Source organism: Nasonia vitripennis (assembly GCF_009193385.2).
Source record: "Nasonia vitripennis strain AsymCx chromosome 4 unlocalized genomic scaffold, Nvit_psr_1.1 chr4_random0003, whole genome shotgun sequence".
NCBI classification, from domain to species: Eukaryota; Metazoa; Arthropoda; class Insecta; order Hymenoptera; family Pteromalidae; genus Nasonia; species Nasonia vitripennis.
The window spans coordinates 2,085,001-2,101,681 of record NW_022279638.1 but is presented as its reverse complement, the minus strand read 5'-3'; the positions used below and the strand labels follow the sequence as shown (position 1 = coordinate 2,101,681).

The 16,681-nt window shown below is 39.1% G+C and overlaps 2 protein-coding genes across 17 annotated transcripts in view; both read right to left on the bottom strand.

The window, feature by feature from the left end:
* LOC100119218 (disks large 1 tumor suppressor protein) overlaps positions 1-16,681 on the bottom strand; it is a 1,703,670-nt gene that overhangs the window by 582,162 nt on the left and 1,104,827 nt on the right. The window lies entirely within an intron of this gene.
* Positions 3,714-4,529, bottom strand: LOC116417054. The gene is made up of 3 exons (XM_031928142.1): positions 4,402-4,529; positions 4,148-4,330; positions 3,714-4,049 (listed from the first exon to the last, which is right to left on the bottom strand). Exons 1-3 carry the CDS (start codon positions 4,477-4,479, stop codon positions 3,927-3,929), a joined length of 384 nt encoding a protein of 127 aa, XP_031784002.1. The 5' UTR covers positions 4,480-4,529; the 3' UTR covers positions 3,714-3,926.

Sequence of the window (16,681 nt, the reverse complement as noted above, 5' to 3'; positions counted from 1 at the left end):
GATTTATTGATGGATTTTCAAAAATAGCTAAACCCTTAAGCAATTTACTTAAACAAAATGTGCCTTTTGAATGGAATGATAAAGCACAAAATGGTTTCGATATATTACGGGAAAAGTTATGTAAGAAACCGGTATTAACATTCCCTGATTTTTCAAAACCCATTATACTCACTACAGACGCAAGGTTAACCTGCGTCGGAGCCGTACTCTCTCAAGGCTCTATAGACCAAGACCGCCCGATCGCGTATGCTTCCCGAGTATTGAACGACGTTGAAACTTGTTACGACACTTATTCGACAGGAGCGTTAGCCATGGTTTTCGGTATTCGCCATTTTAGACATTATTTGTTGGGCACTAAATTACTATTTGTACCGATCATCAGCCATTATGCTGGTGGAAAGATTCTCGCGACCCAGACTCACGTGCAACGCGATGGAGATTAAAATTATTTGATTAAAATTTTGACATAGTATCTAAACCAGGTCGAATGAATCTTAATGTTGACGCACTTTCTCAAAATCCGATAGATGAAACGGCAGAATCGGTATTGCATATTAGTGGAAATGCGGATAATATTGTAGAGACGGACACGGGAGAGATTACACAGATAAGTGCATCCGAGACGGACGAAATGACGGCGGGTCGAATGACACAAACACGTGCAGGGAAACTGAGTGGCCGAACTATAGAGACATTCGGAGAAAAATTACCAATAAAATCGGAGGGACCATGGAACTTAGGGATAGAAAAAAGTAATAAAGAGATAAGCGAAGTAGGAAAAACGAGAGCGAACTCTAAGTTAAGCGAGACAGTTAAGGATTTTCCAAACGCGGAAGAAGTCACGCAAGAGCCTGGCGATTCCGAAAACATCAAAACCGAAAATATTATCAACAATGAATTATCCATAAGTAAAGAAACTAACGTTTTCGATCACTCCGCGCGCGAAGAAATGAATTTACATAGTAATCTTCAGAAACGTCGCAAGGGTTATAGTAATTAGCAGCGAGTCGTGAACAATTGTCTATGCAGAATGATAACTATCTATACTTCTTATCTTCTACGAACGAGCCTTGTGATCAGGGATCGTGACTCCTGGCAGATCGAGTTGAGTACCGCGATTACATAATTTGTCCTTGGAAGAATTGAGAGTAATGCCAAAAAGTAATCGACATCACTTTATCATAATATTACGGGGAGTCGAACGCGAAAGCATCTCTAAAATTAAGTTTCGATTAAGAATGTACGTTGGGATGATGTAATTGATTAAATCGGAAACGTGTTGAAAGGATTGAAAGTTAAGATAATAATTTGCAAGGGCACGATTACTTATCCACGGTTAAGCGACTGTGTAAAAATTATCGAGGAAGCTCATTGCTCCACTGTAGGTGGGCACGAAGGTGTAAATAAAACTTATAAACGCATAAAGCAAACATTTTATTGGGAAAATATGAAAATCGACATACAAATGTATACCCGTTAATGCTTATCTTGCCAATTAAAAAAATTAGTTCCGGTCAAAACCAAAAATCGCATGGTTGTAACCGATACACCTGTCCTACCCTTTGAAAAGATTGCCATGGACTTAGTTAGACCCTTCCTAAGGATCGAAGACGGCCATGACAATATATTGACCATACAATGTTGTCTACCTAAATACTCCCTTGCGATAGCACTTAAAGAGGCCACGGCGCGATCAGTAGCAGACGCTTTGATTAAGCAATTCATTTGCACTTTTGTCGCTCCCCTCGCGATCTTAACCGATCAAGGGACGAATTTTCTAAGTAGTCTAATGAAACGAGTCGCGAAAAGATATTGGATAACTCAGTTTAAAACTACGGCTTTTCATCTTCAAACAAACAGTTCTCTCGAAAGAAGTCATCATGTTCTTAGCGAATATCTCAAACAATTCATTTCACAAGCGCGCAGTGGGATCAATGATTGGAAATGGCCGCTTTTTCATATAATACATCGTTGCATGAACAACTCGCCCCGTCGAGCGACCCGTTAGAAGCAGAAGACTACGTACGTATTCGGATTATATTATCGAATTGACAACTCGGTTAAATAACATTCAAGATATTGCACGCAAGAAATTGATTGCAGCGAAATAGAGAGCTAAATATTACTATAATCGCAACGCAAATCCGCAAAATTTTAAAATCGGCGACTATATTTGGCTATTAAAAGGAGGGAAAATTCATAAGTTAAAATACCAATATGAAGGTCCTTATTTAGTAGTAGATATTCTACGCAATGGTAATATTAAAATACAATTAAAAACAAATAAATTTAAAGTAGTACATGTTAATCGCGTACGAATATCATATATTGAGCCGAATCAAAAATAAGCATAAGGAAAAATATTATACTGTTTTCATAAAATTTTGATTGATATTGTTATCTGTTAATATGAGTTCTTTAAAAGTAAATACAATAATCAGTATATTTTGGTTTTACTTATTATTCGATAAATTATATTAATTTAACTTGATCTTAGTAAGTAATTCTCTTGGGATGGCTTATAAGAGCATTAAATAATGACTATCGTATAGAATCATTTGAGTTCTTCAAAGTTTATCTTATCAACAATTAATCTGAATTCAACAAAATTCATCGAGTGAGCAACGTTTAAAAATTGAAATCTCGACATTGCTTCAAATTATATAAAATTTTTAAATTGGAAACAAAATGATAAAGCTTGCGTGTCGTATCTTTTCATCGAATATTTGAACATTCTTCTAAAATTAAACTGAACGTTAAATAGGCAAATGTTAAATACAATAGCGATTTTAAATACGATAACAAAATCGGCATAGTCAGAATAGTTATCCTGATACTGCATTAGTGAAAATAGACTACCAATGAAAGAAAAATCATCATCTAGACATTTCCTTTCTGTGCATATTTCTGCAAGTTCGTCAGTTACTGAAGATTGAAGTGAGTGACAGCCGCTACGGTAGTGCCACAGACCGATGGACATGAATGCTGCGACGGGTCCCTTTCCCTCACCACACGCTCTGCACCGCACATGCTGCCGTACTCGCGCAGCTCAGCTCTCTCCTTATAAATCAGCCGTATTTAACCACACGCGCTACAAGCGACTGTCGGGTTTTCTCAGTTTTATCGCAGGATCTCGAATCCTGAACGCACTAATATACTGATACTTTTCATGATATTTTGCAAAATTTAACGACGGAAATTTCCTTTTTTCTATGAGTGCAACTCCCTGACACACCGTGTCGTAACCTCAATTCATTGCGTACTCTTACAAAAAAATATTCGTTAATTATTTAATACTATCAGAAATTTGTGTTATTTGTCTTAATACCACAACCAAATTCAATATCTGGTTGTACTTGAGTCAGAAAAAGAAATTCGATATACTCTTGAAGGTTATCAATAGGATGAATATTAGACAATCTCGAAACATAAAAATTTTTAACTATGACTATACATCGAAAATCGAAAAAAAAAAATGTTACGTTGTTTATGAAATTAAAAGAGATATTGTATTTTTCTAATTAATTATTAAAAATTTAGCACCTTTATAATGATCATTGAGTAAACGAGCAGTTAAATTAGTGGTAAAGATTTTAAAATCTCAAAAATTTCAAAGAAAACTAAAGTATAGAAGTCCAGAATGGAAAGAAAAAAGTAGAAATTATGAAATTTGACAAATTTTAAATCGAAATGGGAATTAATATATTAGGCAATTTCAAATAACAAGAGTATATATTAAATTATATATATTTAGAGAATTATGTTCAAAATTAGGATTAAAAGAAAATTTCATTTTCATATTTCATAGACATATATGTATATGTGCGCGCGTGTGTGTGTGTGCGTGCATGTGTGTGTGTGTCTATATATATATATATATATATATGTATTCTGCGTATCCATTGAACGAATTAATCCCGTTTCGGCTAGCGTTTAACCGATTCGGATACGGTAAATGGATCCAAGCCCAGGATTTTGGGACGATCATACATCCTGGCATCACGCGCGAACATTGTGTTCTCTCCCAAATGAAAGCCTTTGATCCTCTCCTTAAACAATAAGAGCACAAATTAATAAAAGAAAATACATATAAAAAAAGTTAATGTACTCAATAAATACAACAGGAGAAAGGGGCAAATATACGTACACCAGTCGTTTGCCATCTTATAAGATCGGGTACTTCATCAAGACTAAAACCACAGACTTCGCAGACCTTATGCATATTACTACAAACGGAAAAATGGCACGGCTCGTGACAAAATACCCACAAATTGGGGACAAATCCTATGGGCGAACAGCCGTCTGACGGCATACAATACGGAAAGGCATGCTAGAATCAAAAGAAAATAAAGAGCATTACTTTTAAAGTATAAAAGAATAAAGAAATCATGCCAAATTTACCCGTATTCCCAAATAGGTAGGGTGTAGTACCACTCTAGTTGCTTGACTCATCGATTGTCGACAGACGAAACATTTCATATGAATCGTTGGATTAGCAGTGTGGCAAGAACTTGTTTAAAATTTGCAAAAACTTGTTTAAAAAAAATACGGAGACTCTCCCGCGATACAGGGTACAATAGTTTGAACCTGTACAAAGAAAAAAAAAGAAAAAGAGATTAGCAAGTTCTCTTATTTTAAGCTTTATCAAAGAAAAAAGGAAAGAAGAGAAAAAGAGATAAATACTTATGAATTCGCAATAATATTCAGGAGATTTCGCTCTAACCCGACCATTAGAGCAATTAGGAATTAGCTTCTCAAGCTTGTCCTGCTCCATTGCATAATTTTCAAAAGAAATAATAAAGCGCTAAAAGGAATTCATAGTGGTGCAAAGTCGACAAACGAAGTAGTTGCAAGGCAAGAGGGATTACTGTCACACTTCACTGCACACCGAAAAATCACAAGTCTTAAAACCGATCACCGCAACGTGACAGTTATCGCACAACATGCACAAGAAGAGTTTAAAATGCAACTTTTGGAACTGTTTAACCTGAGGGATCAAGAGCTGCGAAGAAACTAATTGCCCGAGCTCACAAAAATTAAACCTCAGAGACAAAGTGGGAATGCCAAAGAAGAGAGGAGATCGTTAAAAATAGAAAAGAACCAATCAATTCATTAGGAAAAATCCCGGTTACTCCACCCCCCTTAAAGGAACGTAAAAGAAAAGTCAAGAGAGAGGAGCATGCATTGCGGCGCTCGGGGTCAGAGTTTCGAGTAACGCGAGCCTGTGCCGTTATCGCGAGGGCAAGGACACAAGGCCAACCTAAGGAATGTGTCAGAATGATATTATTATGCGTAATAGTGTGTATGCGTGTGTATACCTATGTCCATGTTATGTATATCTAACAAATTACTTCTTAATTAAGTTACATTAATACATTTTTATTATAAGGACTAGAAATTTCATCACGATGAAATATTAATAAAATTTAAATGAATAAAAATTGCATGCGTAATGTTGTTAGAACCCTAGTCAGTAGACTCTTCCTTCGATTAATTAATAATTCCTAAATTTTCTTGAATAAAATAACAAACGAATCGCTAAATCCTTACCCCAACTACTATGAGACTTACACGAAATCCTGTCAAGAATAGCTTCGAATGAAAGAAACGCGCATCCTTCGAGAAATTTCATGTACAAACTTAGTAGAAAAAACAATGGAAACACTCCTTAAATTGTCCAAACAAAAAATACCGTTTCGACATATCAGAATTAGTTTCTCGAATCAGCTTATCGAATTCAAAAGCGCATCCCTATTTTCCATTTGGATATTTCACAAGCGCTGAGAAAATTATTAAAAAAAAGAGCGAATTAGATAGGCCATGAGAAAAGACTTCAAAATGTTAATTCCAATAAACTTTCTGACCTTGTTATAGAATTAATTGCTTATCATTTAGCTGTAAAATAAACACAAATCATATTACTCCACACTTCCTTATACTCTAATATGTGCGTTCGTACAATTATAAAAAAAGAAAATATTAATGAAATTAGAAAATATTAGTTTTAACAAATTACGTATCATTTAGTCTTAAGAATAACTAAGAAATCCTATAATTCAATATGTACATATACATTTATTAAGAATAATGATAAAATAAAAATAAAGGAAAAAAAATGAAAAGGACTCATAAGTTTAGTATAAAATAAGGTAAAATTTATTAATTGATTAAACCTTTTCCCTCCTTTTTCCACAGTTCGTGATGCCCAATTACCGATAAATATCAAGAACGGCCAGGATGTCGATAACACGAGGGAATAACGAAAAATCACGGAGATTATTGACAGAACTTTCACCATCTATGTTACCGACCGAAATGGCATTAATAATTTATCAATGTATCTTAATGGACCAGACAAAACTCACAGAATATTGTCTTGACTCTTTGTTTAACTCTCGATTTTTACGACATTGCACTTGGGGAGATACTAATTTGCTTCATCTGGCAGTAGAATCAGGGAATACTAAAAGCGTCGAACTTTTACTCAAAAGGGGTATTTATCCTATCGATGCTACTGATAGTTGGGGATAACATGCGCTTTTAATTGCTTATAGAATTAATAATTATGATAAAATGATTTTGTTAATGCAATATGGAGTGGAACTGTATCCCTTGGGAAGTTACGTTCTGTATATAGCTCAACGACACTTACCTGGAATCACTTCTCAATTAATAATTCTTTGTTCGGCACTAGAAGTTTCAGAAAAAAAGGAAAAAAAGGAAGATCCTAACGTATTATTTCTATTATACGGTTTTTTTTTCTATTACGGTACAATCCATGGATCTATGTTGAATACATACGAGCTCGTCAAGAATGGGAGCTTATGAGTGAATTCTACATAGCACCAGGGGTAACATATAAGAACCTAATAGAGCGATCGACTAAGTCACTTCTAAGAGTATCGAAGTCATGCACCTTCCGCCAGAACGAAAAGAAAAATAATAATCGGAGATTTTCCTTTTTAATAGAATTATATCCAAAGCCATTGATAGATTAATTGAAAAAAGAACTTGATGGGAAGAGAAGGAGAGTGAACTGAGGGTTGATACGTTTGATCAAGTCCCCAGTCTTATATTAGAAAATATAGCCTATTATTAAAGTCTATTTCATATAGATTAAAGAAACAATAGAAAGAGATATATAAACCACAAACTAAAAGGGAATTCAACTCACCGAGAGATAGCGAGCACCCGCCAGCAACTTGTAGTACGGCTAACTCGGAACAGCCAAATCGATCGTCGAGCACTCAAGTCAAGAAGGTCAAGTGCAATAAAGAAAAGAGAGGCAAATAAGACCCAGATTGAAGGGCTGAAGGTTGAAAATAAGGAAGAGTTCCTCAGGACATACATCCAGTTAATGAAAGAAGAAGCATCAACTCAACTATTAAAACTGAACCTTTTATTATGGCGGTCCGACATCGAACTAATATGGGAAAGAATGTTCGACTTTTTCAAGGAATTGTCAGGAAAATTATTAACTGTATTTTTACCTGGCAATTTTATACAAGAACCGTTGGAATGAAACAAATTTAGAAGGCGAAACCCTAGTGATCCAGGCAATAAAAGCAGGAAACGCAAGAGGTGTAAAGTTTTTATTAGAGAAAGGTGTCGACAAATCAATCATCACAAAAAGGAAGTTGGATATCTTTGGTTAAGCAATAGTAAAAGGTAGAGAAGACATACTAACACACCTTATCCATGCAGGGATTAAACCGATAAGTTCTTATTGTCCATTAATACTGTCGTTGAAAGCCCAAACGACCCATCCCATACTCACTCTATGGGGAAATTATTACTCACGTATCAACCCGGTCAAAGCACTAAAATCAACCATAAAGAGGGAAGATATGATCGGCATTCGATGGCTGTATACGGATTGAAATCCCATAGGATCTTGGGGATTCTTACACGAAGCAGTGAGGCTCTTACGAGACACGGGCGTTCCTCTCTACAAATAGTAATAATCGCAAATCATAATCATATTGTAAAACATTTACTTGACCAAGGGGCCAAAGTAAAGGATCTCAATCGTAAGAACGGGAAAAGCAGTCAATATTTAGCTATACGTAGACAAAACGTAATAGCTGCAGTAGCTTTATTACAACATGGGGCCACTTTTAAAGAAAAAGAAACAGAAGCCCTTTCACCTGTTGAATTAGCCGCCCGAGACAATGATGAAGAAGTACTAGCACTCATGTGGGGATTAGGAGCTCCATTATACAGTGATCCTGAAAGGCCTTTACTAAATTACAGAGGCAGCAACGAAGGGAAGAAAGCTCTAGTACGTAGAATGGCATTACTTGACCATTTGAAAAGAGAATTGCATCCGAAAGATCAATTTGCCATAAACAGACAGACTACTCTCTTGTCACTATATTACGACTGTAGAGGATCATTGGTACAAATGCAACTACAAGAAGGAAAGAAAGGAGTAGAACGAGAACTATATAGTTTATTAGTCCGGCCAAGGCAAAGAGTTATCTACGAGCAAGCTGCAAAAGGATGCCTCGAAGTATTTAGACAACTAATGCAAATGACACGGAACCCTTATCGAAGAGAACTAAATGCGAATTTCCAAATCACCTTGGCAGGATTACAAATTCGGCAAGCTAAGAAGATAAATGACCCCTATCAAATTCCATCAACCACTAACGAAGATGTGATATGTTTATTGCAAGAAGAATGCATAATAGAACATAATTCATTTAAATAATAAGACAAAAAAGAATGAAAGATCCCTTTTGAGTTAAGTTGTTATACATTTGCTTACAATTATTATCTAAGTTATAAAATAAAAGAATTCATTTATAATTATATAACTATGTTACAAAATAAAATACAATACTTATAATTATTATTTACGTCTTACGAAATAAAAGAGAATAATTATCATTATATATCAATGAAAGAAATTTTTTTATAATAAATCTATACCTTACAAAAGTAAATACATATATATCAATCTACCTTTTTCATATATACAAGATTGTATATTTATCCAAATTCAAGAATTAAAAATGTAAAGCAATTCAAAATCTAGCGAAAAAAAGAATGAGTCAATTCGAAATTTTTTTGATAAGAAAGGGGGATTATTTTTAACAACAATACTTAAAACCCTATATTTATTTACACATAATGCATGAACTCTTTTACTCTCTGTAAATTACTAATATTATTCAAATTATAAAGATAATACCTAATATAATAATAATAATGAAATGAAAGAAAGAGGAGATTACACATATTATACACAAACACAAACTAAGGGATTGTTTTCCCTTTTCAGTAAACGGACAATGGACACAAGATTCTATTTTATTATACTTATTTGGAGTAGTATAATCGGGTATGAGAAGATTTCCCCTAACGTCATACCCAAGTTGATTGAACATAACACGGGAATGTATTTCGAAAGAATTAATGAATTACATTTCATCTGGGACGAATGGGCATATCTCGTATATTTAGGTTTTCATGAAAACCATTTTAATGTCTCTAACCTACTTCAAAAAATCAAGTCAACCGAAAATCTCGAGTTGCTAATTACCCGATACTAAGTGTAGAGACATTGTAAAAGGCTACGCTTTCTGGGAACCGCTACCAGAAGACATATGCGGAAGCAAAAAGTATACCGTATTATATAAGGGATATTCTAATAGAACTAAAGAATACAAATCCGAACAAGTTGCATATATGTTAGAGACGCAAGATATCACATTCGCTTTAAATAGTATCGGGGAAATAAAGGTCTGTGGTCACAATCTAATTCCAACATAACATCCTAAACTTTTCATATAAGAAAATTTTGATGATGAAACATTTTTACCCAAATCAAATTCGCCAGTAGAACATTTGGATATATTCACATACGTCAATTTAAAATTCGTATATATTGAAAAACACTAAGAGTCAAATCAGTCAGATGTATTATGATTTATTAAAATATAAATGCGATTTATTAAAACATAAATGCGAAATTGAAAGACGAATGTTAACAAATGCATTGTCCATAACAGTACAAGCTCCAGGCGAATTCGCGTTTCGATTAATGAAAGAACCCGGATATATGGCAGTGATAGCGGGAGAAGTTATTCATTCATCAAGTTATTCATCAAAGAGTGCTATAATCAGTTACCTGTAACAAGAGGAGAGGAAAACTTCTTCCTTTCTCCTAGAACGCGGATCCTAATTAAAGCCGGTACTCAGATAAGTTGTAGTGGCGCCATTTCACTAATGTTTAACATGAGCTCTTATTGACTTTGATTTTTACCTGCACCCTCGAGTATAATAGCTCCTAAATCATTGCGCCCGCAAACCAAGAGTACATGGGAATACATCACGCCCAAAGTAATAGCCGTAAGCGGGATATATACTGAATCGGATTTAAACAACCTAATGGCTCATATTATGTTTTCTCTTGAAAGATCATCCGTACTGAATAACGTCGCTTTGGGACTGACCAGAAATAATATACAAGGAAGAGGGATATCGATCAATCAATTTTTAGATCCAGAATTATTAGAATCACTCGCTAACAATACTTGGAATCACATTTGGGGAAAATTTCTCACATTCGGCACCGCAAGTGCAGGGATATTAGGAATTATCTTGATAATCAGACTAATTAAATTATTAATCGATACAATCTTGCACGGTTATGCACTTTATAGTATATACGGTTGGTCTATCAATATTCTAGGATCAATATGGAATTCGGTGACACGACTATTACTACACTTGGGTAACAAAAAACTAGAGAAGCCAAAACCTTCTAAACGTCAATCGAACGAAGAAAACCCTTCCAATAATCCCGACGCGCCAATTTACGACGATGTAGAAGGAAGATCCATTAATCTAGAGTCGGGGGCAACAGCACGTAGAACGCGATGAACAATCACATGCACCAAGAAAGTCCCTTAGCCTCTCAGCACAGATTCCCTTGTAGTGTCTGTAAGAGTATGTTTTAGGTACGTGGCGTGGAATCCGTACGTCGAGAGTGGCCGTGATAAGGTCATGTCCGTTTATGAAAGGAGTGTCTGTCTTCCAGTGTGAGAACAGGCGATCCTACTCATCAATTAAGCAGAGGTCAAGCCAGGTGTCGGACTCCTGTTTATGATGCGTAGCACCGTAGGGGACCGACTGAAGGGAGTTCTCCTCAATGAGGGCCTTGATGAACTTGGCATCTTCAGATGAGGAGAGTTGGTCTGCGTTGAAATCGCCCATGATTAGCTTAGTCGAATAATTATGCATGAGTGTAATTAGTTTTTGTATGAAATCACTGCTTTGGATGAAAGGGGCATGGGGTGGACGATAAACGACGCCGACAAAGATGGGCATGACTCCCTTTGCGGAGATTTCACAGAAGAGATACTCCGGCTTTCCTGGCTTTCCCGACCAGGTGTCGTCAGACGATGATATAACGCTAGCTGTGAGTGAGTGATGAATGTAGAGAGCCACACCTCCACCGTTCCTGTTTCTGTCACGTCTGTACTTAGAGTAGTTGTCGAGTAAAGGGATATATTTGATCTTATCGTCTAACCAGGTCTCGGTTACAGCTATCACGTGAAAAAGGGGTTGAGTGGACAAGAAAAGCCTCACCATCTCAATGTGACTCGTGAGAGAGTTAGCATTGAAATGGCAGGCTCTTAGACCATCGGATAGAGTTACCTTGGTAGACACTTTTTAGTTGGTGTTGATGTTGATTTGAAGCCCCCAGGCTGGGCGTGTTTGGTGTTAATTTGTGTGAGAATCTAAAAAACTCTTGAGGTCTTCCTCAGATGTTATCATCACGGCACGGGCTTCATTTTTGGCCCTGATGTAGATTCGTCCATTCCTCACAAACGTGGTACAGCCGATCCCCCTGGCTGCATCTCTTGTAGCCACGCCAAGACGATGTACATCAGGGGGCAGGTATTCATTCATCTTGATGAAAGAGTCCGGGAGTGGCAGTGTGACGCGAGCATGACGAAGAAGATCTGCAGACAGCTGTTTCGTATGTAGCTTCCTTATTTTAATTTTGGCCGAGATAAGCGAGCGCATCAGCGTCCTGGACACAGTCACAGCAATAGGGGTAGGACGCATTTCGGTGACAGCAACGGCAGTAGAAACAGAATCCGCATCATCCTCACCAACAGCTCCCCTCTTGATCAATGGTCTAGCAGAGGTAATATCTCTCTCTGTCAGCTCTGCAGAGAGTTTAGCCTGGGACGATGCTACTCTATCCAGTTGAGCTTGGATCCTAGCATTAGAGTCACGGAGTTGCTGAACGGTCTCAAGGTCAAGTGCCGAGGCCGAAGAAGAATCCGTAGAGGGACCAGCTCTTTTCGCAAGTAACTGCTCAAGCTTTCCTTTGATGTCGACCTGCTGAGCCCTCAGAACCGCCACATCAGCCTCCACCACTGTCACCCGGTTCATTAGCCGTGGAATTTCGTCCAAAGGCTCCAAGGATCTTTCAATCACGACATTCTCTCCCCTAGAAGGCGACCATTCTCCTCAGCTTCATTCTTCATGGTGTTTTGAAATTTCTCTATAGAATCAAGTTTGTTGAGCTTTTCTAGGATTTTATTGAGAATAGTAGTATCAGCCGGCTGTGGACTGGAAGACCGTGTCGTTGATGCTGACGAGTTGCCCCCCTAGGGTTGAAGCAGAGGACTTGAGCTGCGTGAAGATGGAGTGAAATTCACAGTACCAGGAGGGAAGAGGTTAGAAACCAACAGGCAGTTACGGCAGACTTGGATTGTCTCGCCGTTATTGAAAATTGGCTGCGTCGGCGTGCACCTAGCGTGATAGTGCCATCCACATTTATCGCATTTGCGAGGATTTGCCTTAGCGATAACCTTAGTGCAGGTCTTACATGATGTAGGACCAAGGAGTCGATCTTCAGTACGTTGGTCGTCAGACATATCGAGAAAGAGAGTTAGTGTGCAGTGACCAGAGTAGTCTCAGTATAAGAGCCTTCAGGACGCTCTTTTGGGTGCGTGTTTACGAGCGCCGTGTCGGGGCTACCTGGCGGTGGAGCTGCTGTACTGTACTGTAGTTCTCTGGATCGGAGAGTGCTGCCCTCTGGTGTCAGAAAAATAAAGTTCCGGTTTAGCAACGACAACGAATGGCAACGTTGTACCGAATAGAGAGAGATAGAGATATAGCTATAGCTATAGCTACTCTCGTAGTCTATAAACACCGCACTGCACGATTTCACTCCACTCACGACACTGTACCGATTAAAAATACTGAGCTTGTGCCTTACAGGTACGATGCGGATGACAGAGTCAGAGACTGGTGGAGCACGACGATAGTAGAACACGTCACTGGATAATTGAGGTTATGTAGTACAAATTTTAGCGGAAATCCTTCCCGGTTCTTAAAAATTGCAGAAGGATTGCAGTTTTTTGGCTGACGCTTAGGAGCCGTTGGGTAGACTTTTCCGCTGTAAAAGGTTACTCGAGAGAGTAAAGAGAATATTAATAACGAGTATTATTGCGCAGAGCGAAATAGAGTACGTGCTTAGCTTACCACCAGCGCCGCCAGAGAGAGAGAGAGAGAGAGAGAGAGAGAGAGAGAGAGAGAGAGAGAGAGAGAGAGAGAGAGAGAGAGAGAGAGAGAGAGAGAGAGAGAGAGAGAGAGAGAGAGAGAGAGAGAGAGAGAGAGAGAGAGAGAGAGAGAGAGAGAGAGAGATAAGATTAGATTAGATTAGATTAGATTAAATTAGATTTATTTGCTGTACAATGTGTTGTACAATACTTGTATATATCGATACATAATTTAAAGTTTAATTGGATTGAGGATATGTGTGTAGGTGTGCTTGAAGGTGTGTGTGTGTGTGTGTGTTTGTAGTTTTGTTTAATGATGGTGATGTATGAGACTGTATGAGAGGTAAGTGCTTGGTTTGCTATGAGGATGATTACGAATTACGAATTTTCAAGGCTAAAAAAGTATTTTTTAGCTTCGCTTTTGAAATGATTGATGGGTATGATGTCTCGTAATCGTGAGGGTAATGAATTCCAAACGTATGCGGCGATTATGTGAAATGAATTCCTCAGCGCCTCCGACGAGAAAGGAGGTATGTCTAGCGGTATCGCTTCACCCCTCACAGGACGGTGTGCGACGTGGAAGTCAAAGTAGGCAATTAAATAAGATGGTTTAGCATTGTTAAAGAGGTTTCGCAAGAAGCAGGCCGCAAAGTACTTCCTATGTCCGGCAGTGGTGAGCCATTGCAGCTCGCGCCTGTAAGGCGAGATGTGCTCGCCCCTCTTAAGACCATAGATGTAACGTATACCTGTGTTAACCAGTCTTAGTAGTTTAATGTCGAGTTCTTGTGTCAAGTTGCAGTAAACCAGTGAGCAGTAGTCTATGATCGGGAACAGTAGGGCCTGGACGAGGTGTTTGCGCAGACCGAGGTTCGTGCTTTTCCTGAAAAAGTATAGCCTATACATAAGAGAGTGAGCACGCTTACACATTTGTGTTACGTGCTCTTTCCAGGTTAGTTTGGAGTCAAGCACGACCCCCAGGCTGCGCACAGAAGATTCAAAATCGACCCGGGCGCCCTCTATATTGATGTACGTGTTAGCCATTGTAGGTAGAGCATTGATATAGTAGGGCGAGCCCAGGACGATCGCCTTAGTTTTGAGGACATTGAGTTTTAGGTTGTTATGCCCAGCCCAGCACCTTATCCTCTCGGCATTAGCTCTCATTCTGTCGGAACAGGAGTCAAGCTCCTCGAGGTGGCACTGGGTGTAGATCTGCAGGTCATCCGCATAGATCAGATGTGCAATATCCACGTCCAGGCAGAGGCTTATGTCATTGACGTACAGTGCAAAAAGTAGAGGGCCCAGTACGGATCCTTGTGGGACTCCCGTATTGAGCGGAAGGTATGAGGATAGTTGATTGTCGTCACCAATGACGGCCTGCCGTCTGACCTTGAGATAAGATGCAATCCATCGGATGACCTGCTTAGAAAAGCCGAAAGAGGTTAGCTTTCTAAGGAGCTTGGCGTGACACACAGTGTCAAACGCCTTGCTAAAATCAAAAAGAAGAAGAAGTGTGACCTTCTTTTTGTCTATTCCAAGCCTGACATCATCAGTCAGCTTTATTAAGCCGGACTGTGTGCTGTGACCGGTACGAAAACCTGTCTGTAGATCATCAAGCAAGAGCCTAGTTTCCAGGTAATGAGAAAGCTGCCTATGTACTAGCCACTCCAGCGCCTTGGATAGAAAACATAAGAGTGAGATCGGACGATAGTCAGTAGTGGATTTTGGAGAACTGACTTTGTTGAGTGCACGCAACAGTGACCTTTTCCAGTCCGAGGGGAAGCATGACTCGCTCAAGGACAGGTTAAAGATACGACATAATATGGGCGCCAGTACTGGCATGGCCTTGGAGACAACAACCTGTGGGATGCCATCAGTTCCCCTGGCCTGAGAGGTGAAATGCTGAACTGCGGCCAACACGTCCGATTCCGTAATCTCACTGAAGCTGAAGTGGACAGGATATTCCAGACTATCAAGTGATTGCAGTTGTTCGTCGACAGAAGGGGCGAGTGGATCATTGGATATCCCGCTGAAGTATCTTTTAAGATCATCTGTTGAGAAGCGAGATGGAGTGGTTTCCTTGGAGGTGGTGATTCCAAGTTTCTCGAGTTCTCTCCAGATTTCCCCTACATCTGTTATGTTTGATAGTCGTGAGTGATATTAGTTCAGTTTGGCTTCCTCGACCTGCTTATGTGCGTTATTTACTGCTTGTGTATAAAGAAGTTGATCTCGAGGATGACGTGTCCTGCGAAATATCATGTATAGTCTGTCCCGCTCAGTCACAAGGTCTCGAAGAGCCGAGGTGAACCACGGGTGTCGTGTGGGTCCTGACGTTACAGTCCGTAATGGGGCGAGCTGATTGATGGCGTTTGTTAGGTTGGTGTTGAGAGTGTTGATGCATGCGTCAAGGGATGATGTGTCGATTGTAGACCAGTCACATGTGTTGAGGTAGTTGTTTAGTTTTTCAGCACTGATGCCTTTGTAATTTCTATAGGAGTATGTTCTAGGTGCTTATCGTGGAATTTGCACGTCGAGTGTAGCCGTAATGAGGTCATGTCCGTTTATGAATGGTGAGTCAGTCTTCCAGTGTGAAATTAGGCAATCCTGTTCGTCGACCAGGTAGAGGTCGAGCCATGTGTCAAAGTTTTGCTTGTGGTGCGTAGCACCATAGGGCACCGATTTGAGTGAGTTCTCTTCTATGAGGGCCTTGATGAACTTGGCATCTTCTGAGGAGGAGAGTTGATCTGCATTAAAATCTCCCATTATAACTTTCGTGGAGTAGTTGTGCATGTGACTATTCAGCTGTTCAATGAAATTGTTTCCTTGTAAGAAGGGCGCGTGTGGTGGCCGATACACAACCGCCACGAAAATAGGTGGGACTCCCTTCGCAGTGATCTCACAGAAGAGATACTCCGGGTAGCCTGGCTTTCCCGTCCAGATCCCGTCGGATGAAGATATTATTGTAGCAGTCAGCGTGTTGTGGATGTAGAGGGCCACTCCTCCACCGTTTCTGTTTCTGTCTCGACTGTGTAGCGTATAGTTAGTCAGTGTGGGAATCGAGGTTACTTTATCATCGAGCCAGGTTTCTGTTACAGCTATTACGTGAAAAGTGGGACGAGTAGACAAAAAGAGTCTTATCATTTCAATGTGCCCCG